The 22,529-nt window shown below is 33.5% G+C and overlaps 7 protein-coding genes across 12 annotated transcripts; 3 read left to right on the top strand and 4 right to left on the bottom strand.

Moving 5' to 3' along the window:
- Positions 1-178: 178 nt before the first annotated feature.
- LOC104751922 (squalene epoxidase 2, mitochondrial) lies at positions 179-3,209 on the bottom strand. 5 transcript variants are annotated; one of them, XM_087493398.1, is made up of 7 exons: positions 2,671-3,184; positions 2,109-2,220; positions 1,842-2,016; positions 1,335-1,771; positions 1,105-1,202; positions 735-1,013; positions 179-641 (listed from the first exon to the last, which is right to left on the bottom strand). In XM_087493398.1, exons 1-7 carry the CDS (start codon positions 3,133-3,135, stop codon positions 540-542), a joined length of 1,668 nt encoding a protein of 555 aa, XP_087349524.1. In that variant the 5' UTR covers positions 3,136-3,184; the 3' UTR covers positions 179-539. The 5 variants fall into 5 exon arrangements, with proteins under 5 accessions (XP_087349524.1, XP_087349526.1, XP_010472280.2 ...); XM_087493400.1 differs by having other exon boundaries at positions 2,109-2,216; positions 2,671-3,180; XM_010473978.3 differs by having other exon boundaries at positions 1,105-1,771; positions 2,671-3,209.
- Positions 3,210-7,616: 4,407 nt separating this feature from the next.
- On the top strand, positions 7,617-10,431 carry LOC104751923 (growth-regulating factor 1). Its single transcript, XM_010473979.3, has 4 exons — positions 7,617-8,126; positions 8,358-8,570; positions 8,779-9,148; positions 9,493-10,431. Exons 1-4 carry the CDS (start codon positions 7,793-7,795, stop codon positions 10,157-10,159), a joined length of 1,584 nt encoding a protein of 527 aa, XP_010472281.1. The 5' UTR covers positions 7,617-7,792; the 3' UTR covers positions 10,160-10,431.
- Positions 10,432-11,893: 1,462 nt separating this feature from the next.
- Positions 11,894-13,060, bottom strand: LOC104751924 (uncharacterized). The gene has a single exon (XM_010473980.3). It carries the CDS (start codon positions 12,744-12,746, stop codon positions 12,063-12,065), a length of 684 nt encoding a protein of 227 aa, XP_010472282.1. The 5' UTR covers positions 12,747-13,060; the 3' UTR covers positions 11,894-12,062.
- Positions 13,061-16,687: 3,627 nt separating this feature from the next.
- LOC104751925 (phytosulfokines 2) lies at positions 16,688-17,574 on the top strand. Its single transcript, XM_010473982.2, has 2 exons — positions 16,688-17,037; positions 17,239-17,574. The coding sequence occupies exons 1-2, from the start codon at positions 16,912-16,914 to the stop codon at positions 17,374-17,376; spliced, it is 264 nt and encodes an 87-aa protein (XP_010472284.1). The 5' UTR covers positions 16,688-16,911; the 3' UTR covers positions 17,377-17,574.
- A 531-nt stretch (positions 17,575-18,105) lies between these two features.
- LOC104751927 (GTP-binding protein At2g22870) lies at positions 18,106-20,313 on the top strand. Of its 2 annotated transcripts, none has more exons than XM_010473984.3 (4): positions 18,106-18,901; positions 18,986-19,055; positions 19,245-19,407; positions 19,495-20,313. In XM_010473984.3, exons 1-4 carry the CDS (start codon positions 18,427-18,429, stop codon positions 19,702-19,704), a joined length of 918 nt encoding a protein of 305 aa, XP_010472286.1. In that variant the 5' UTR covers positions 18,106-18,426; the 3' UTR covers positions 19,705-20,313. The 2 variants fall into 2 exon arrangements, with proteins under 2 accessions (XP_010472286.1, XP_087349043.1); XM_087492917.1 differs by having other exon boundaries at positions 18,353-18,901; positions 19,245-19,297; positions 19,495-19,830.
- Positions 19,770-20,253, bottom strand: LOC104751926 (VQ motif-containing protein 29). The gene has a single exon (XM_010473983.3). It carries the CDS (start codon positions 20,251-20,253, stop codon positions 19,897-19,899), a length of 357 nt encoding a protein of 118 aa, XP_010472285.1. The 3' UTR covers positions 19,770-19,896.
- Positions 20,314-20,774: 461 nt separating the features above from the next.
- On the bottom strand, positions 20,775-22,368 carry LOC104751928 (fatty acid desaturase 4-like 2, chloroplastic). Its single transcript, XM_010473985.3, has one exon. It carries the CDS (start codon positions 21,789-21,791, stop codon positions 20,916-20,918), a length of 876 nt encoding a protein of 291 aa, XP_010472287.2. The 5' UTR covers positions 21,792-22,368; the 3' UTR covers positions 20,775-20,915.
- Between the last annotated feature and the right edge of the window lie 161 nt (positions 22,369-22,529).

A 22,529-nucleotide genomic window follows, 5' to 3' on the forward strand; every position in this document is an offset into this window, starting at 1 on the left:
GAGCTACCGACCTTTAAAGTGAGTTCCCCTGTTTTTAGTTTTAAGACAATATTAATTAAAGTATAAACACTAACTCCTAAATTAATATCTGCATTTCATTACATATAACTCCTTGATGAGACCGGGAAGTTCTTCACAGGAAATAACAGTCTTTATTATTTACTAACTCCCATTCAAGGATGTTAATGAATCTTCATAGTCAATGTGGTAATTACTATGATTGATGTACATTGTGATTCATGAATCCTCAATCCCCATTTACAACACAAGAACTATATACCTAAGAAGCTATGATATACAAAATGTCCAGCAGATTCGGATTTTACTTTGGTGTTTCCCATTGATGCAGTTACAAGACTCATCATTTCTCTCAATCATATATACCTAAGTAAGAAGCTAGATTACACTTATTTCAATAGCTCTCTTTGCCTAAACCCACAGGATTATCATTAAGCCACTAAGATATACGATTAACAGGATTATCATCATTTGCCTAAATAGCTTTTATCTATCAATGTATATATGTAGCTCCTGGTGCGTCATTGAGGAGGAGTGCGGTATATGGCAACGATAGTACGAGGGAAGAACATTTGCCTAACTCCCTCTGATTTAATTATGGGAAAGATGATGCCTGAAGCACTCTGTGAAAAGAGCAAAATATCAAAAATCAATCTAACTTTGCCATGTTGTGTATAGTAGAAGCACTCTCGTTTCAGAGGATGGGAACCACATACCAAGATGATACTAGCTCCAAGCCGAAAGCTTTTAGTCGTAGGAAATGGTAGCATTAGGCGACCAACAGCATAGATCGCCACAGCAAAAAAGTGAAGTACTAGACCCAGAGGACTAGGGTTTAAACCAGAGAGCAATGCAACTGGACCAGATGAGCAAACACCTCCAAGAGTAAGATAGTCGAAACAAGCTTCACGCATTTCTGTTTTTGCTTCATTTGAAGATGCTAAAAAGACCTTGTACAACGCCTCCGCCAATGTATTAATGGTGGAAGCTACAGGCTGTACGTAGAAGGACCACCACATAACATAACTCCATTAAAAACTTAAATCAACAAATAGGAAGTGGCTCACTTTGTCTAAAGATGCTTACTTTGCGTAGTGTGTAAAAGGATTCCATATACTTAGACACTGCTTCTTTGTCATTAAGGTTACGAATTGGCTTCAGAAGATCACGGAGTACAACAATATCTGCCAATGCAACAGTCATCCCACCACCGGTTAAAGGATGTCTCATGTTGAATGCATCACCCAAAAGAAGAGCTCCAGGAGTATGAACCGGATCAGCTGGCATGCTGCGGTTTGGCATAGTTCTGATATTACCTTTCTCAACCGCGGTGATGAATGCTTCACGGACCTCGGTTGGTACCTGAGGTGCAACATATGTTTTCAAATACTTAGCCATTTCACCATTTGCAATAGGAGGAAGTTTTTGACCCGGTACATCGACTAAGCAACGGACTTCAGAACTGCTTATGGGATACATTAAAATAAGTGACGGATCACCGAGAACAATATGGCCATGATTTGCAAATGGAAGTTCACAGTTCTCCAAGACAAGACCCACAAAAACAGATGGCACATCCACCTTAGGTTTGCAAAGAGAGCGACGCAATTTGGAGAAACAACCATCACATACAATTGTGAGAGGAGCATATGATCTAAGCTCATCTCCCTTCTTTGTTCTGTACTGAACACCTTTGATTGTCGTCCCGTTTTCTTCAAGCAACGACGTGACTGTTCCTTGTTCCAAACGTACACTGAATCACAAACAAAACATTAGGGCAAGAAGCGTACCAACAGGTAGATGCAAGTATCAAATAAGATTACTTTGGAAGAGAAGCAGCTTTTTCTCGCATTCTCTGCACAAATCTCCCATTGTGGAAACCTCTCCCGGCTACATCCGAATCAAACGTTTCCAAGGGGTAAGAAAGTTTAGTATACTTCCCATCTTTGAAGAGAGCATAACCAACAAGTCGTTGAGCATCAATGTTCTGCACACAATCTACAATCACACAACTAACTATCAAAATTAAAGTATATATATAGTTATATATAAAACAGTTAAAAGCTCATTGGTCTCTAGCTTCTAGCTACCCTCAAGTCCAAGTTCGATTAACTTCAAGTAACCACCAGGTTGAAGCAATTCACCGACGATTCTGTCTTGCTCAGACAAGTCTCTTTCAATGACATGAACTCTTCGTCCTTCCTTCAACAAACCCACACAAAAGCCCAAAATTCAGAGACAAGAACTTTACGTCTTGAACACAAACAACACAAAAACCTGAGTTACTCTCAAACTATTCAGTTAAGGACCAAGAAACAAGCATTTTTATGTCCAAAATGTTATTAAAACTAAGAATCCAAGATCACACCATTTCTGTGATCCAAAATCAAACTATTAATTTAATAAACCGGTTTGATCTTAATATCTATGTATGCAATAATTTCCTAATTGCATCAAAATAAATGTTATTAACAATTCCAAAAAAAAAAATTGAACAACTTATAATGATATTTTTTATCAAACAATTGTTAAAAATTAAAAAAAAAAAAAATAGATAGTACTAATACCAATTAATTCACATGTACAGAAATTAATTTAAAACCAAAAGAAATTATATTTAGATATATTAATTTGTAAAGGTTTGTGACTTGCCTTGGCGAGAGTATGAGCAAGAGCAGCACCAGCAACACCAGCTCCGACGATGATCACATCGTTGCCAGAGCCGGAGTCATCCTTCCTCGATACGGCGTCGTTATGGGAAACGAGGACTCTACGATTCTTCTTACTCTTGTTCCTAATCACAACATCGTTACTACTACTACTACTCTGACGCAAAACGTAGAGAAACGCAAACGCGAACAGAGAAGCTACGAATGTTCCTAAAATGAATGGATCCAACACAACCGTCGTCGTCGGCGCCGTCACCGTCTTTCTCACGGCGGCGCGTTTGTGTCTCTCCTTCTTCGTCGCTTTCCCCCGGCGAATGTAGGTGGCTCCGGTGGTGGATCGGCGATTAGAGACTGAGAATCGAAGGGAGATACGAAGATTTGTGTAGGGAAGCGAAGATCTGAGAGGACGAAACAGTGTAAGGTTCTTGATTACGACTGATTTCATCATTTTTATTTAGATTCTAATCTTTTTGATGTAATTGTTAATTTATGTGAAATGTGTTAAAGTGCTATCTAAAAATTAAAATAAGAAAAGAATATATATATATATATATATATTTGGTTGGGTGTTTTTCAGAAAACTTTTTGATTAGGTGTTTAATCAATAAAATTAGGTGTAGCTATTATACATTTTTTTGGGGTCAAAATCTTATGATTTACTAGTATTGTATTGCTTTATAAATAACTGAAATTAACCCACATTTGTAACATTTTTTATGTACCTACAATCATAATTAAATCAACTCAATTTTTATTATTCTTTAGTTTTATTATTAAAAATATAGGTGTTGAGAGAATATGCACTGCGTACCATAAAAATCAAAAGTAATTAAGAAACTACCATAGAGCCTAGTGTGTTCTGTCTCTTCATATATAATTACTCTTATATCCATTATATATATTATATGTTATTTGTTTAAATATCATATCATTTTTGTTTTTAGAACGAAATTATATGTCGGTTTGGGTTCACAAATAAAATAGTTAAAGTTTAAATTTTACAATTAGAATGAAATTATATGTCAGTTTGGGTTCACAAATGAGATGGTTAGGGTTTAGTTTTTACAATTAGAACGAAATTATATGTCGGTTTGTGTTCACAATAAGATGGTTAAGGTTTAGATTTTACAATGAGAATGAAATTATATGTCGGTTTGGGTTCACAAATGAGATGGTTAGAGTTTAGATTTTACAATTACAACGAAATTATATGTCGGTTTGGATTCACAAATGAGATGGTTAGGGTTTAGATTTTATAATTAGAACGAATATATATGTCGGTTTGGGTTCACAAATGAAATGGTTAGGGTTTAGATTTTACAATTAGAACGAAATTATATGTCATTTTGGGTTCACATATTAAATGTCGGTTTGAGTTCACATATGAGATAGTTAGGATTTAGATTTTACAATTAAAACGAGATTATTTGTCGGTTTGGATTTACAATTAAACGCTATTTAGTTCAATATAACATGTAAAATATAAATATTACATGCTATTTTAAAAATCGCACTAAATTTTTCACTCTTTCTATCTAACACTAAAACAAAAAATGGTGATTCTGTCTTTTTACTCCCAAAAAAACATTGCCCTATGGTATTTTCTTATTAAAAAATGTTGTCGTGGTATTCTCTAAGTTTTAAATTTGTGGTATTCTCTTAAAGTATTCTCTTAACTAAGCCTTCTTTTTAACCAAAATCTCAATTATGTGGACCAATGATGCGTATGCTTTCCTACCTACAAACACAACCAAATTGCTTACTCTTTAATCCTTTACCAGATTGAAGTATTGAACATTATGAGAAAACAATTCTATTAGTCTATATATCCTTTATTATTGAAATTTTAAATTGTTTAACTAAAACACTAAACAACCTATACTTTACAAAGTGTCGGTCTAACAATTTTTTTTTTTCCACAAAGTATGTTGTTTTGTTTTTTTTATGCAGATTTTTAAACAGAATCTTAATTTTATCTTTATTATTTCAGGTTACTGATTAGAGAGAATATATATTTAGCTGGTATATTATAAATATTTTAAATTTGTGTGAAAATAATGAATCTTTTGTAAAAATAAAGAGTGAAATTATTAATGTATGCAGATTCTACGGCCACTTAATTTCTGAATTATATTTGGTTGGCCTAAGTTCTTTATTTTATTTGTTCAATGTCTAATTTGTTTTTTTTAACATCTTTAGAGCGATAATGTCCGATCCATAACTAATTCATGCTATACATGATAATACGACTTCATAGAATTAAAACTCTAATGAAAAAAATAGTAGAAATGAACCATTAACCATTTGACTAAAGTCACTTCTCTCTTCCATATGTTTACTTTAGTATGGACTTTTTGACATATAACAGTAAACCAAACGTTGTTAACAAATGGTTTAAACAAAATATTGAACACATTTTTACAAAATATCTTAGATATGGAATATATATACAAATACTCTAATAATGAGTTATGTTGGAACAGAAAAATCACTATGTCCCAAACACATGAAAAGAAAATGAATGCTTTCACGAAGAAAAATATTAAAGTTAAACAAAATCATCTTATTTTATGTACAAAAAGTTATAAAGTTAACAATTTTCGAGCTTTTGACGAAACCCAAACCAAAGTCTTAAACCGGACATATAGCCTCCACACGACAGCTCCATAGGTCTAATCTAAATTCTAAAGTCTAACCCTAACGGCTAAAACTAAAGACCTAATTAAAATATCACGTGTCATGTGGCATCGCCTGCGAGACCCACGGACCACGACAACCAATGAACTTAAACGTGATCTACTTTACTTATACACCAAAAGGTCCAAAACCTACGTGAATTACCTTTTTACGTATATTTTAGCTCATATATTTCTGATTAATTAATTCTTGAAGAATCTCTATATTTAGATGACGTTTTCTTATTCGCTCACTCTGCAGATCTTAATTAATTCGTGCATTTCGTTGTTATAGATGATCAAAATGTGCACTCTACACGGGCTCTATAAATTAAAATGTTTCTTATTCTAAATTTTTATTTTGTCACTTGATTGACAAAAACAAAAGAAAAAGACTTTATACGAAAAAGAAAATTATGTCATTTACAAAACTTAAAAATATTATAAAATATACTAATAAGAAATATTATAATTAACAGAGACTAAAAACTTATAATCACTACAGCAGATTTGAAGGAAAAACAATTTTTTTTTTTACTAATTTTGTGAAAAATTAATAAGAAAAAAAGAAAGTACATAATCAATAGAAATTGCTAAGTCGCATAATTTAAAAACTTTGAACCAATTGACAATGAATAAATCTGTCAATTACATATATACTAAAAATTGTATGACTTATTGATTATCTACCGAAGAGTCATTGTGAAGCCCATCACTTACTCTTTAAATGCCAACCTTTGGAGTTTGGAGGTTCATCCTTAAGTGCAAACATCAAACGAGGAACCCAACTTCTCCTTTAGAAGCTAATACAAAGAACCTTTATAAGAACAGATAAGCTTTTTTTTTGTGTGCAAACAAGAACAGATAAGCGAACAATGACTATTCGACTATCTCATCTATGGAAACAAAAATGAAATGAGAGTAGTAAAACAGAATTTACAATGTTCATTAACTATATAGATCAGATGCTCATTAGTCATAACCTTCCTGTTCATGATAAGACGATGTGCTGATGTTACATATAATGCCCGTTTTATAAAGTAGTAATAAAACTTAACCCAAGAGAACAACACACAATGGCCCATGTAACTAAAATCCTGGGGTACACCGGAGAAGACTATTTAGACGGTCCAAATATAATTGGGAACCACGTGAATCTGATAGATATTTGATACTCCACTCAATACTATATTTATTTCAATACGACAATTCTCTAACTTCTTTCATACTAAAATCTCACTTAAAGTATACCCCATCTTTCCTTTGCAACGTTTGGTAATTTCCTTGACATTTTAGGTTGCATGATTCTTTTGATTTTTTTTTTTTTAAATATATATTTTGGTATTAAACTTTTCGATTCAAAGAAAGATGGAATATCACTCAGTTTAGTTTTGATATTGTATTGATAAATTTAGTTATATAATATTGTATTTAACATGGTTTTAGTTAAGATACCACAAATGTGTGAAACGTAACAACTATTTTTACAATTCGAAGTTACTAAGATATTTCAATTGCATTATTTCACTATAACTGAGATCAACAAAATGAGCTAAGATTTTTAACTTTTAACACAACTGTTTATTAAGTCATATAAGTGGATTTAAAAAAAAAAACGAGACGTTTATATTACAAAAAGCAAAAAGCAAATGAAAATTCCTTTCTTAGGGTTTGAAGTTGAAATATAGGAGTAGAGAGACATGTCTCACGTGGTGTCCACATGTCTTTTATCTTTAAAGAGTGCCTTGCTTCCACTATAATATAGTACTATTTTCTTCATATCACAAAAGTAACCACAAATTTATTAAAAATACTACACCTTATTTCCAATATTTTAATTTTTCAATTAGACATCTGATTTTTCCTCTTTTTTTCTTAATCAATTATCGTAAACAAACATGAATGATTTTTCCTAATTTTTTTTCTTAAATCAAATAACAAGCAAACTATTTTTCTAATTACAATTTTTTTTAACATTTTCATATAGTTTTTAACTATTTTGGTATTACACTATTAATTACTGTTGTTTACTTGTTATAACTTTATTTTTAATCGCTTTGTATCACTGATTATATGTAGTAAAAAAAATATACTATGTAGTAACATGTCCGAGATCTTGATTGTGTTTTTCGGTACCATTCTTTGTCTCCACCCAAAGCTTATATGATAATCTCTCACTCCCCCAATTATTACTTATTATTATTATTATTTTGTTTTAATAAATAAATATCTTTTATTCTATAAAAGCAAAAAAAATCAAAAAAATATCTACAGTAGAAAGAAAATAAAAAAACTTCTCCTCGTTCTTCTCCCTCTCTCTCTCTCTCTCTCTCACTCTGAGCTCAAGCGATTTCATCCCATGGGAAAAATCTCTGAAGTGATTATTTAGCACTCTTTTTTTTTTTTTTGTCTCCTTCTGAATCCATTTTTATGGATCTTGGAGTTCGTGTTTCGAGTCATGAAACAGGGTCTTCTCCGGGCCAAACCGAACTCGGATCTGGTTTCATCAACAACAACAAGCAAGAAAGATCCGGTTTCGATGGTGAAGATTGCTGGAGAAGTTCAAAGCTCTCAAGAACATCAACTGATGGCTTCTCTTCTTCAACCTCTGCCGCAGCTAAAACGCTGTCGTTTCATCAGGGCATCCCTTTACTGAGATCTACCACTATTGATCCTCGTAGGGGACAAGAACATATGCTTAGCTTCTCTTCTGCTTCGGACAAACCAGATGTCTCACCTTATCTTCAGTACTGTAGAAACTCAGGTCTGAATAGTAATAACATACTCTGTTTTTTTTCTTTTTCTTTTTTTTTTGATTCTTTCTTTTCATCTAAAAGATATTTACTTTCTTGAAACTCAGATAATGGGTTTTGCTTAGAGTTAGATTTAAATAAATGAGTTTATGTCAAAATTTAAATATCATCATATGTTTTTTTTTTTTTTTTCTGTTTTAAGAGTTTGATTTAGTGAAATGGGTTGATGTGGTGGGTGACAGGATATGGTTTAGGAGGGATGATGAACACAAGCAGCATGCATGGAAACTTGTTGACAGGAGTAAAAGGTCCTTTTTCACTGACTCAATGGGCTGAGCTAGAGCAACAGGCGTTGATCTATAAGTATATCACAGCCAATGTCCCTGTGCCATCTAGTTTACTCCTTTCTCTCAAGAAATCTTTTTTCCCTTATGGATCTTTGCCTCCTAATTCTTGTAAGCTCTCTTCCTTTATCTTCAATTTTTAAAGATTGGAGGTTCTTGATCAATAGTTTCGATTCCTTTTTTTTCTCTCCAATACATTAGCCAAGAATCCACTTTATGCTATCTTTTTTTTAAGTGGAATGTTGTTTGTTGCCTGCCCATTGGGTGCTTTTATGAGATCTTGAGAGATTCTTTTGTTTTTGTGTGTGTTTATATGTAGTTGGATGGGGCTCTTTTCATCTGGGCTTTTCCGGTGGTAACATGGATCCCGAGCCAGGGAGATGTCGCCGGACAGATGGAAAGAAATGGCGGTGCTCGAGGGATGCTGTTCCCGATCAAAAGTACTGTGAACGACATATTAACAGAGGCCGCCATCGTTCAAGAAAGCCTGTGGAAGGCCAAAATGGCCACAATACTAATGCTGCCGCCGCTTCTGCCGCTGCTTCTACCGCTGCTGGAGTGTCCAAAGCAGCGGGGACTTCGGCTGTTGCTATGCGTGGATTAGATAACAACAACAATAGCCTTGCCGCTGCTGTTATAACTCATCATCATGCCAATAATAATCAATCTACAGATTCTTTGGCTACCAGGTGAAAACATTTGAAATCTCTTTTTTTTTTAATTTTGCCTTTTTGATATAACATATCTGCATATTCCTAAGTTTTAATGTTCATACCTTTTATTAACTTCTTTTTTTTTTCTCTTTTCTTTGCCCTATGAGTAAGAAGAAGTAGACCCACCAATTCATTATTACTACATCTTTTATGATTGTGACCCCTCCTTATTAATTGAGGCTTAGGATTCTATATATTTGGATTTTTTTGCTTTTATGAAACTGTTTCCTCTCCTTTTCTTGATGATTCAATGATGCGCAAAATTAACAATACAATTGTTAAAATAAATCTTAATGGGGGTTACTTGTGTTGCATTACAGGGTTCAAAATTCTCGTGCGGCTTCAGTTTTTCCTACCGCGATGAACTTACAGCCGAAGGATCCTCATCCGAAACAAACCAATAATAATCCTTTTGAATTCGGACTTATCTCCTCTGACTCGTTACTAAACCCTTCGCACAAGCAAGCCTCCTATGGGAACTCCTCAAAAGGCTTTGGATCGTATCTTGACTTCAGCAACCAAGCGAAGCATTCGGGCAATCACAACAATGATGATTCTTGGCCTGAAGAGCTGAAATCAGATTGGACTCAGCTCTCAATGTCAATCCCCATGGCTCCATCTTCCCCTGTTCAAGATAAACTACCACTCTCGCCTTTAAGGTTATCGCGTGAGTTTGACCTTGGATTAGGCGTTAACACCGAGTTTCTTGAGCCTGGGAAGAAGGCGAATAACTGGATACCGATCTCCTGGGGTAACAATAACTCCATGGGAGGTCCTCTTGGTGAGGTACTAAACAGCACGACGAATAGTCCCAAGTTTGGTTCTTCTCCAACGGGTGTCTTGCAAAAATCGACGTTTGGTTCTCTTTCTAACAGCAGCTCGGGAAGCAGTACTGTCATTGGCGATAATAATAACAAGAATGGCGATGGAAAGGATCCGCTTGGCCCGACCACACTAATGAACACTTCTGCTACTGCTCCTCTGTGAAACCGCAAAGAAAAAAAGCCCAAAGGACAATGGCGAAAACAAAACACTCTGTTTTTCCTCTGTTTCTGTTTTTTTTTTCTTACTTGGTGCACTGCATTGTGTTGTTGTTGTTGTTTTCTTTCTATATATAAAGTCAGAAGAAACTAAGGAAAGATGAGAAGAGAGATAGGGCTTTGTTTTTTTTCTTCATAATCTTTGTTCTTTGTTTTTCCTTAAAGACCCGTTTCTTCTCCATCTTTCTCATTTCTGAATCCATGGATTTATTTTCTCAAGCCACTGGTTCATCTTTGTTCACAATGATCTATGTTCTTAAAAAAAAAAACAGCCATCTAATATATTAATGTATTATTAAAACAGTAATAATTAGAAAACCTATAGTTTTACAATGTCTAAAAATTGTGATCAGTATGAAGAGGTTTCCTAGTTGCAGACAAGAGGCAACATTGTTTGTGGATTGGACATAGAACACTTCTCCAAAACAACTGTCTCCAACTTTAGTTTTTCTTTTGGTTCTGTTTCTCCGCTTTTGGGGTCCCTTAACTACTTTTTGCACTTCTCTCACTAACCCTACCCAAACTTATTCCTGTTTTCTGTTTTTCTAAAAATTATAAAAAGAGTGGAGGAGGACCAACCTCTCAAATTTATTGATGGTCCATATGATTTTAATTTGGATTCTTTGTATATTTTTTGGAGATTTTATTCTAAAGACGTGGCATGTGTGGGACGATCCAGACACTTCCACTTGCAGCAGACACGACAATTCTTACCGAATGAAATATCTCAATAGATGCCTTACGAGTACAGTTTTAGTATTAGATAGTTTGGAGTGAATAATCTTTTTGCTTACATTAACTAGTAAACTAAGTTCTTTTTATTTTTAATATTACTTTAAATCTTAAAAAAAATACTATCCAAATACTATAATTTAAAAAAAAAATAAGAGTTTATAATTTCAAAGTTAAATTTCTTTTTTTCTACCAAAAAAAAAATGTTAGATTTCTTTTATTTTCGTTTACTTTTTAGTTTTTAGGATTTTTAGGGTTTAGTTTTTAGTTTTTAGGGTATCATAATATTTTTTATAAACTAAATTTAGAGTAAGATAACATAAATAATTTTCAAAGAATGTTATTATTAGTTTTATTTTTCAAAAATACTACAAACTAAAACTAAACTTTAAATTACTCTAGTTTGTATCATAATATTTTTTATAAACTAAATTTACAGTAAGATAAAAATCATTTTCCAAAATGGTGATAGACTGATAGTTTTGCATGCCATGTATATTAACAAATAATGTATTGTTTATTGCGTTGGTAAATTATTTAATTTGAAAATCGCGTTATATATTTGAGTATATTTTAGTTTATTCCGTATAACGTAGCATATGATTCAACTTGAAGTACTTGAACTTGACAAAGAAAGCTTGAGAGAGGTTTAATTGAGCTTGTGGAGAACTTGAATACTTGAGGAATAAGAAGATTCAAGTGTTTTAAAGACTCTGCGTGATTTAGAGGGTTCAACTCCAATCTTCAAAGCTTGATATACCAACTGATACAGAAGCTTTCATATATAAAGAGGGAAAAAAGGTCACCAATTGGATGGAGTAGACTAGTAGTGAGTTAGTGACTAGTGAGAGAAGTTTTTCAAGATTCAATTGGATTGGTTAGGCTGTTATATACATATTTTTATCGCCCAATTAATGGGCTTTGATAATTGTGATCAAAGAGGCCCAAATGCGAAACAACGGCAAAACTAAGTCCATCATCTAAGTAACACACATTGACATTCTCATTTACACATAAGAGGGATCAGAGATCAAAAGAGAGACAGATATAAAAAAAAAATTACTTCGTTTTGATCTGAACTTTTTTTTTTCTTTCTAAATTTTTATTTTCTTTTGGTTTTAAATCATTTGATGATGATTGATGATCAATGATGGATTCTGCTGAAGCTGTCTGAGAATCAATATCTGCCTCATCTCCAAGAATCTTCTCCTTAGAATCTCTTGTTCCGACATAAGCCGATCGTTGTCCGTACTTATCAGTCCGATGTTGTACAAAACGATCCGGAGCCGGTTCCCGAGCTCCCTGTTTTCTAAACCGAGCCGGTTTGCTTCGTCTTTTAAATTCTCAATGTGTCTCTGTTTACGCATCCTCGACCGCTTCGCTGATTCACGGTTTGATTCCATACGCTTCCGTTTACGGTCTTCAGTGACCTGCAAAACCGGACGGTTCAATTTCATCCGGTTATGGCCCGTGGCGTTAATCCGGGTTCTCGTGTTGTCAGAGTTCAATTCATCGGATTGAGGACTCGGTACGCCGTGGAAAATGTCGGAATCATCAGAACCGGAGTTCGTTTTGATGGAACCGATACAAGATTCGTCGAAACCGTTAAAACCGGTGTTAATCTTGACGGTGTCGGATTCACCAGTACATGGACTCAGTACCGCCGGTTCGTGATTGATAGTAGACAAGAAGAGATCGGTAAAGCAGTCCAATTCCCAAGGAGTGAATCCGGTCTGTAAATCAGATATTTGGTTAACGAAGCCCGGTTCAGTAAAGGAAAAAGCCGGTAGAGTAGACATCATAATGACCGGTTTCGTAAATTGTTTTAAATTAGAGAGACGAGAGAGAAGAGAAGGAGAAAAGGGAAGAATTGAATTGAAGGAGGCTGGAATTTAAAGAAAATTCATAAGGATATTTTGGTCATTAAAAAAATCAGAGTGTTGAAAAAAGCGTTAAGCGGTATCTGGACGGTGAGTTTAGTGCTTAGAACGCTTAGTCGGGATTTATATGGTTTTTAGACGGTTTAGGTCTTTACAACATAAAATATTATATATATAAAATTATATAAAAATATATGTTAAAAATATAAAAAAATATAAATTATGAACAAAAGTAAGAAAAATATATTTATTTAAGTTAAATTAACAACATATAAAAATTTATAATTAAGTATACAGATATAAAACTTTATAATTTAAATATATATATTCAAAAATCAAATATTAATATTAAAATAAAATTTATGTAATTTTAAGTGATTTAGGCGGTCATTTAAGCGTTTTTTGAGCGTCTGGCATCTAGACAGTGCTTTGGAAGCCGCCTAAACTGCTTTTTTAAACACTGAAAAAAATATGATGTATGACCGTATTTTATACATATTAACGACTTTTGAGTCATGTGGCACTATGTGGGGTTAGTACTTTTCAAACGACTTTTTATAAAAGTAGAAAAATATTTGTGGGACACCAATAGGCTCTCGGTTAAGGTCACTTTCTGAAAATAAAGTAAGATTAAAACTGCTAAACCAAATTTTTGTATATAGCTTAGTGATGAAGAAACAGTCCATATTTAACACATGCATTGTCCATTCATCTAATTTGTCGCCATGCATTCAAATCTAGATTTAGAACAGAAAAAAAGTGAAATAAATTGTATATATACTTTGAGGCTCAAAATTAAAGAAAATGGTTTTCTATAGTATAATTATATGTGAAGTTAGTGGTGGTTGATAGGAGAAAAATAAACAAGCATTTCAATCAATAAAAAAAAATTCTTATTCAACATAGTAATAATATTCTCCAAGTTTTACTAAATCCAGCTTTTTATTTTCTATTTTTTTGTATCAGAAAAGTTTTAATTTTCTATTCCCCAAAATGTTTGAGTCAGTTGTTTATATAATTTTATACTTAAAAAAATGATGTTTTCTGATCACTTTGGAAAAACATATACAGTATTAGTTGGTACTTGGTACTGGTGTAACTACCAACTAAATGTTTTCTCAATAAGTAATTTTCTATAATCAAAGTGATTTTTCCATACTGACAATGACTCTAAATGGAATCCAAGAACAATAATGGTATGAGGACAAAATTTAATTGGAATTTAAAGAAAGATGATTTTATGTTTAACCAAAAGAAAATTGAAGAACGAAAGAGCATCTTACTAAACAACTAATACGTCCAACAACAAATTCATGATTTAATTAAGATTTGTACACTAATATTTTCGGTTAGTTAGTTTACTGGAAATTAGAAAGAAGATAAAGAAGAGAAAAACTATAGCAACGGCCACATGCAAATCTTCAAAAGTAAAGCAAAAATTAAAATATATAGAGAAAACTTTTATTATATGGTTTGGTAGCATGTTAAATCAACCTTTAATGGCCATAAAGTTGTATCATTCAAATGCTTCCCACATTAACTTTTTTTTTCAGTAATCACAATTCTCTTTTTATTACAAAAGAGAACAAAATATCAGTAATATATATTGCTGCTATTATTGAATATAAGTAGGTCAGGTGAGTCTGTATTTTATGTTCTTACATAAATTGCTACATGCATCAACCACACAAATACTTCAAATAGATACTACTATTTACCTCTCGACTCAGATAAAGTATTTTATGATATTGATCACCATTTGAAAGATAAATACTTATTCAAAATAAATGACAAAGTAACACTCGCATTCGGTTACACTTACACAAGGTTCATCATTTACAAAACTCTATGGTTGAGATCTAGTCTGCCTAACCTTATCATCAGCTTTTCTAGGGTCCTTCAACTCCTTAAGCGAAGGATCACTTCTATAAGTTGAAGCATCTTTTTAAGTGCTACCAAACATTATATTGGACTAAGGATTGTTTGCAAACATAACCTGGAAGGCTGGAACTCGACCACCCCTTCTTTCCTCTAATTTCTGGATTTCTCGTACAGACATGCTGTCATATTCTAACTTGAACTGTCATAATTTATCATTCCATAAGTCATCATGAATTGTGATCAAATTATCGTTTCATAAACACATATATCGATGAAATAGATGAGTTAAATATAGATCCCGATCAAAGGAGAAGTTGAGTTGAATCCAGCAAAAATCATATACTCCAAAGAAAGTAAACTTTTGAGTATATCTTAAAAATCTGTTCCAATTTTTTTTTAAAATAAGTTTGGTGCATTAATTTGAAGGAAGCAAAGAGTACATGGCTATAATAACCTAGAGAACATTGGGAAGTACATAAGTAGAGGAGTATTACATTGAAGTGTACCAAAGGCTAAACCAGTCTTGAAAATAAGGTGATTTACATTTGAAGTATACCAAAGCTAAACAAGTCTCGAACTATACATATAACATCAACATCGATTTGGATCTGTGTTTGATACATTGCTCCTAATTAATATATATATATATATATATATATATATATTTTTTTTTTGGGCAACCACTCCTAATTAATCGAAGTTAAGTTTTTCACACATAATAAATTAATTATAATGCATCATTTTTTTTGTGATAACGGTTTTTATACTTTTTTTGTTTCACAAAATTATCATTCTCATATATTTCATACAAATTAAAAATTATATATATTAAATATACATATATTTTCGTATTTAATAAGCGATTAATAATTTAATTAGCTTTATATTAAGGATACAATTAAAAAATTTAGTGTAAAAAATGCATTGGAAAAAAAAATGATACTTTTTTTGAAACAAATATAAAACTCTAGAATGATACTTTTGTGAAATAGAGGGAGTAATTATAATTGCAATTTTTATTTTTTTTGACGATTTGTTTTTGACACGGCTTGGTTAAATATATTATATATGTAAGTCACACACCGACTTGTACTCGCCCATACACGCTTATAAATTTGGTGCGCTCCAACCGGATGATATCAACACCATGTCACACCACTCGGGTAGGGACGTGTTTGCTAGTGCGTAAGATTGTTCGCATCGTTCACAAATTAACATTTGTTTTGTCCGTAGTTTTATTTAGGCATTTGACTATCCAAGGTATTCCCTGACTTTTTCAATAATTTTTTCACTGATTTTACAAAGATAAATAGTCATTCACACATAATTTTCAATAAGCATGATATTTGATGTGTTAAAGTGTGTTTTATGTAATTAAAAAACTTTTAAAAATTGTTCGCTCTAATTTTATCGATAATTTTTTTTTACTTTATTCAAAATGTTATTATAATTTACTCACAATTAAATGATTATTATATTTTGATTATACTTATATTAATTTACTTATATTAATTTGTTCATAGATTATATATGTTTGATTTGCACTAATTTATTGCAACGGATTTGTGTAATCCTTTTGTTAAATTTGTGCTATCCGTTCTTTGTCACCATTCGTACTTATAAGTTTTAACATATTGACAATTGTATCAACTACAGTTATTCAATGTCGACTACACCATATGTCCCGGTTAGATCCATTGCATCCGTGTGGAACCTATAGTGTGTGTAATATATTAGTTTAAATCATGTGGTCAAATGATATTTTGCTTGTGTAGGTAGGTGACGCCATAAAACTTTTGAATAAAACTACATGCTTTTACAAAATGGAGCATGATCACTTATCAAGTTATCATCCCACGTTTCATACACGCCGCGACTAAACTATTATTTTTTGTTTCCTTATCGGTTTGGTCCAAATCCACTAATAACACTATGCACAAGTGTGAAAATATTTAATATAATTTCCACTTCCATTTTCCATCGGTCAAACAAGTCCACCAAAATTAGACTCTCCTAAAAAGAGAAGATGATTTGAGGTTATCAACGTGTGATAAGATCCCCCCATTTTAGCTTATATATAATAAATAAATGAACAGAACAAAAATAGATTTGAAATTTTGCTATAAATTTGAGAATTCAAAGAAACCAAAATCGTCAACTCCTCTCTTTTAAGCATCTCTCCCCCCTCCAAGAAGATATCGAAAAAATGGCAAACGTCTCCGCCTTGCTCACGATAGCTCTCCTCCTTTGCTCCACGCTAATATGCACTGCCCGTCCCGACCCGACCTTCACCGTCACTATCACAACTGCTGCCGCGGATCCATGTAACATGGTTAGTCTGATCCACATGCCATGAACCTGTTTCCATACATATATCTATACAAAAACACAAAGGGCAAACATATATACATGCATATACTATAGCCATTTTTAGCATGCGCAATTAATTAGTGGATTCAAATACACGTTGATAAAAATGTACATGTACATGTTATTCTAATAATTTTAATGTAATGTATGATTTATATGGCAGGAAAAAAAGATGGAAGGAAAACTAGATGAAATGGCAGAAGAGAACTGTGGTGCCAACGACGAAGATTGCTTGATGAGGAGGTCTTTGGTCGCTCATACTGATTACATCTATACTCAGAAGACGAAGAAGAATCTTTGATTTTCGCTAATTTATTTCTAACAAACACTGGCTCTTGGTTATATGATTTATGCCATCCTTAATTAGTCATTATCACATAGATAATCAAGATAGTTATCGTTGTGATTATAATATGTATTCCATATGATAAAACTAGAATGGTATATGTTTTAGAAGTTGGGGTTGACAATAAAGAAATAAATCTGAGTGATTTGTTAATAGTGCCGTCGAATATTTTTAAAACCCATGAAATTCGAGTATATAATATATTCATATATAAATTCAAAATTGTAAGTGGATTTGTGGATTTTTTTTTTTTTTTTAATCGAGAGAACATGTTGGCTGGTTGATTAATCAAGAATCGTACGAGACTGCTAAAACAACATGTTGGCTTGTTATTTTTACTCACTCTCTTTAACACAAGCACAAAGAGAACCTTGTTCTCTCGTTCTCTCTAGTTTTTCACTTTGTTTTTTTTTCTAACAGACAATACTTTATCTTACACATTTTTTAAATCGATGGTTAAATAACGTAGGATTAGTAAATTTTACAGAAATCACCTAAAATGTCAAGTTTAATACACTCTCCTAAAAGTATATCTCACTTCTACTACACACTTAACTTAACTACTAGACCTTATCTCTAGATACTAGAATCATTTACACGAAACCAACAATGTTTAGACTCCAACAACTCTTTAACAACCACTTTTATTAAGCCTTTAAATTAGATTTAGTTGCAGGCGTAATCAAGGTTCAACTTCAACAAATGCTCAAAATTTACACCAATTAAAAGGCACAGATCATTACTGTGTGACTAGAGATAAAAAAAAGTAGTGAGTTTTCTAAGATCTGAGGATATAATAAATTATTTTTGTATTTTTTTTTTTTATCAAAGGGCTTATTATTACATTAAAAAAAAAAGTAATTGTAAGAAAAAAACACTGAAAGCCTCCATCTGAGACAGAAGGAAACCTTTCGGGTTTTGAAGACTTCCCAAAACTCAAAAACCCTATCTTCTTCATTCTAAACCCAAACCTCTCTCTCTTCTCTGCCCAAAAAAAAAAAAAAAATGGTGCTACTACTCCGATATCGATCTTTAACAATAAATCTCACTCCTTTATTAATACCCAAATCTCACTCCTTCCACACTCTCCAATCATTCCGTAACCCGAAGAATCTCATATCCATCCCACGAATCTCATCATCATCATCATCATCGAACAATCCAACAACAACAACGAACCGTTCGATTTCTGATGCGGCAAAGTTCGCAAAGTCCGTGTTGTTCGTACCTCCTGGTGTAGAGATCGAGGAGTTAACAGACGATATGGTCCTTCCGGGCTCCAACATCGTAATCGGACCTTTCGCGGGTCATTCACAAATCAAAGAAGTTGAGTTTGTGAAAAGTAGTGCTCGTGCTAGAGATTGTCCTAAAGATGATCGTCCTGAGATTGCGATTTTGGGTCGGTCTAATGTTGGCAAGTCTTCGCTTATCAATTGTTTGGTTCGTAAGAAGGAAGTTGCTCTTACCTCCAAGAAACCCGGTTTGTGTTTCAATTTTGCTTTAAAGAATCCAAATTTGTGGTTTTGAAACTCTGAATGTTTCGGTTTTTTGGTTTACGGAATAGGGAAGACTCAGCTTATAAATCACTTCTTGGTGAATAAGAGTTGGTACATTGTTGATTTACCTGGTTATGGGTATGTATTTTGATCTCTTGCTTCTAAAAATTCAATCTTTGTTTTGATATTGAGACTCGGATTTGGCATTCCGGTTCATCGGTCTGGTTCGGTTCCGAAATTTTTGGAATTTTGGTTTGGTGCCTTGTGGATTTGACTAGTTATGGAAACAATGTTAATTGTTTTGATATTGAGACTGTATTTGTGCAGATTTGCTAAAGTATCAGATGCTGCGAAGACGGATTGGTCTGCGTTTACTAAAGGTTACTTTTTGAATAGAGACACTCTTGTTTGTGTTCTTCTTCTGATCGATGCAAGTGTTCCTCCTCAGAAGATTGATCTTGATTGTGCTAATTGGCTTGGTCGCAACAATGTATGTTTGTTGTTTGTGTGTGTTCAGTGAAATGATGTTTTTGAGGAGATGTTTTAACTGTTTGTTTGTTTTTTTGATGATTTTAAGGTACCGATGACTTTCGTGTTTACGAAATGCGATAAAATGAAAGCAACGAAAGGGAAAAGACCTGATGAGAACATCAAAGCTTTTCAACAAATCATTAGAGAGAATTTTAAAGTGCATCCTCCTTGGATTTTGACTAGTAGTGTATCTGGTTTAGGCAGAGACGAGCTTCTTCTTCACATGTCCCAGCTAAGAAACTACTGGGATCAGTAGAGAGCGCGTAAATTTTCATGTTCGAAAAGGTCGATTTTGAAACATTAGTTATGTGAAATTGTCAGTTTGGTAATGTAACAGTAACCTTTGTATTTATAGATAATAAGATCGTAAAAAGTTACTACATTAAGAATTGCCAAAAAAATTTGGCAAGAAATTGGAATCAAAAGGAAGCTTTTTTTCTTTTTCTTGCTACCATCTTGAAAGGTTAGCAGGACTTAGAAGAGGGAAAGCTTCCCAGAACCGAGATGATGAAGGTGACAGATCAAACGCGAAGGGATTGTCTTTAGTAGTTGTTATAGTGTCATCAGAAATCTTGAGTGGCTTAGCCTCAGCTTGATTCACCTCTGGCTCATGGTCTTGTGCGCCAGTTAGCCTCTGAACCAACTCCTTGAAGTTAACAGGCTCGACTCTGTAAACTTTAGGATGCATTCGCTGAGACAAACCTGTCACAGGTTTTTTGCAAGGCTTTGCTGGTTGCTTACGGATCGAATGGAGCGAGGTGTTGTGGTAGTTCTGAGAGAAACATGGCTGTGAAGTAGCTTCCATGGCGATCACAAGTTTCTTGTAATACACAACAAAAATGAATTGAAGCGAAGTGTCTGTCTTATCTTGATGGCTTGTGTGTACATAAGTATTTATATATGTGTGGACGGCATTGATATGTCAACGTCTTAGTATGAATCTTCTTTTGCGGCTTATTTGGTTTTTGACTTTTTAGTGAAATAAATGTGCGTTTATAGGAACGAGATGGGATGATTCATGGATTTGAAATGTCAACGTGGGTGTGCTAGCTATTTTATTTTCTTGTTTACTAAATAAATGTTAGGTGAAAAAGCAATTAGAACAATTTTAGATCAACATGGTTTTGGCTATATAACATATCTTTAGTTTTGTTTATTTTCCAACAATGTTAAGAAATATGAAAGTAAAAAAAGAATCTTGAGTCGATAGGTCCACACAACTAAACAAACAAACAAGACTTTTGCTTCCAAAAAATGTAAAGAGAGTATGCCCATAAGTGATGAGACTCAATATCTTATCTATAAAACTTGCCTACCACTTTCCAGTTTTCAATGTTTGCTGGCTAAATTATGTAAAAATTATAACATGCATCTCATAAACAGTTTAAACATAAATATTGAATGATAAGTATACACTTTTCAAATCTTTCAAAAAAAATTGTAATCATATTTCTATGGATAAGTCTGTTACTCTATTTCTTCCGTCCATACAGAGTTTGGCTCGGTCCATGACCTCGGTCTTACCCCAAGTTGGAGAAACAACACCATCTCCATTGCCTCAAAGATTTTGCTTTCATCCAAAACCTTGTTCCACACCCCACTCACCACGCAGTAATTGTTGTTATACGGCGCTCGGTGATGATTCACGTGACGTGTCCGTGAAACGAGCAGCCCAATGTCTTGCAACCACACCACAAGAGGTGGAAGCTTGCTCTTGGTTCCATGAGCCCAAGCATGGAACAGCTGACAAAACAATACGCAAGACGCAAACGTGCTTATGAAGCCATGAACCACAGGGTCATCAAATGCAAGATCTATTGGGAGAACTGTCAAGGTTGTGCCTCGAGCCAGGATATATAGGTTGTTTGCAAATTGTCGTTCGGTGATTGTCCAAGGCCACTTGTGGTGATCTTGAGAATCTTCGATATGGGTTCCTACTAGAGGCGTTGAGGAGTCACCGTAGTTATCGGTGGCCCAGTGGTACACACCAGAGCCTAGATCTGCTATGATGTACCCGGCAAAACCGGCTATAGCTGGTTCGAGCCAGAGATGAGAACCAAACGCTCCAATGATGGATTTGGCAAAAGAGGCAAACACAGTAGTGCAGCCAGCTGCAACCCATAACCGGTGAGTCCAAGTAGATTGTAGATATGGATCGGTTGAGAGTGGAGGATTCACAAGACGTTGTTTAACAACAAGCTTCGTCTCATGGGTAGGCTGAGAGTTGGTGATGGGAGTAACCAAGCAGGTGACACGTATACGGAGAAGCCATGGACGGTGGCTTCTTGGGATGTTGTTTGTGATGGGAGATAGAGTGTACTTGGTTTGAAGAGGTGTAGACATTGAAGGAGAATGAATACATGTGAGATGATGTGAGCGTTATCAAGTTTCTAGATATTTTTCGAAGTTAAAAAAAAAAACGGATAGAGGAAGAAATAAAAAAATCATTTAAAAAGAGATAATTTCGACCCAAAAAGAGTAAGAAAGGAAGAGATAATAACATTAAAAGAAAAAAATCTCAAAATCTGAATTAATTTATGAAGATTTATTTTTATTTTTACTTTTAGTTTATGAAGTTACCAACTTAAAAAATTGCTCGTTAATCCAGATTTTTATTTGTTTGTTTTTTCAAAACAGTTGGTTTTCACTTGGTTTTAGATTTACGTAAAAAATGTATTATTTTCTTAAGCCCACCTTTACGTAAAACGGTTGTTATGACAAACTGGGATTTGAGTAGGAAGAAGAAGAATAAGCATTTATAAGCACTATATACCAAAGAGTCTTATAAACATTATTTTTTCTTGAAGCTGGACTTCAAACAAATCTACATATTTTTCCCCCCAAATTTTTAAAACCTATTCACTGGCAAACACAACGCTATCGGAGTACTCATTGAATACATAGATATTTTATAGAATTAAAAGACGAAAATCTAGATAGTCACCCATGATGTATTACTCTAGCGAAAAGAGAAAAGACATTATTGTTTTCTTTATGCTATATGCCCTACAAATTACAATTATCGCAATTCTGTCAAAAGCTCTTTAAACTTTTCCCTAAACCAAGAATCATGAAATTATT

The sequence above is a fragment of the Camelina sativa genome, chromosome 16 (assembly GCF_030686135.1).
Source record: "Camelina sativa cultivar CO46 ecotype springtype chromosome 16, ASM3068613v1".
Taxonomy (NCBI): Eukaryota; Viridiplantae; Streptophyta; class Magnoliopsida; order Brassicales; family Brassicaceae; genus Camelina; species Camelina sativa.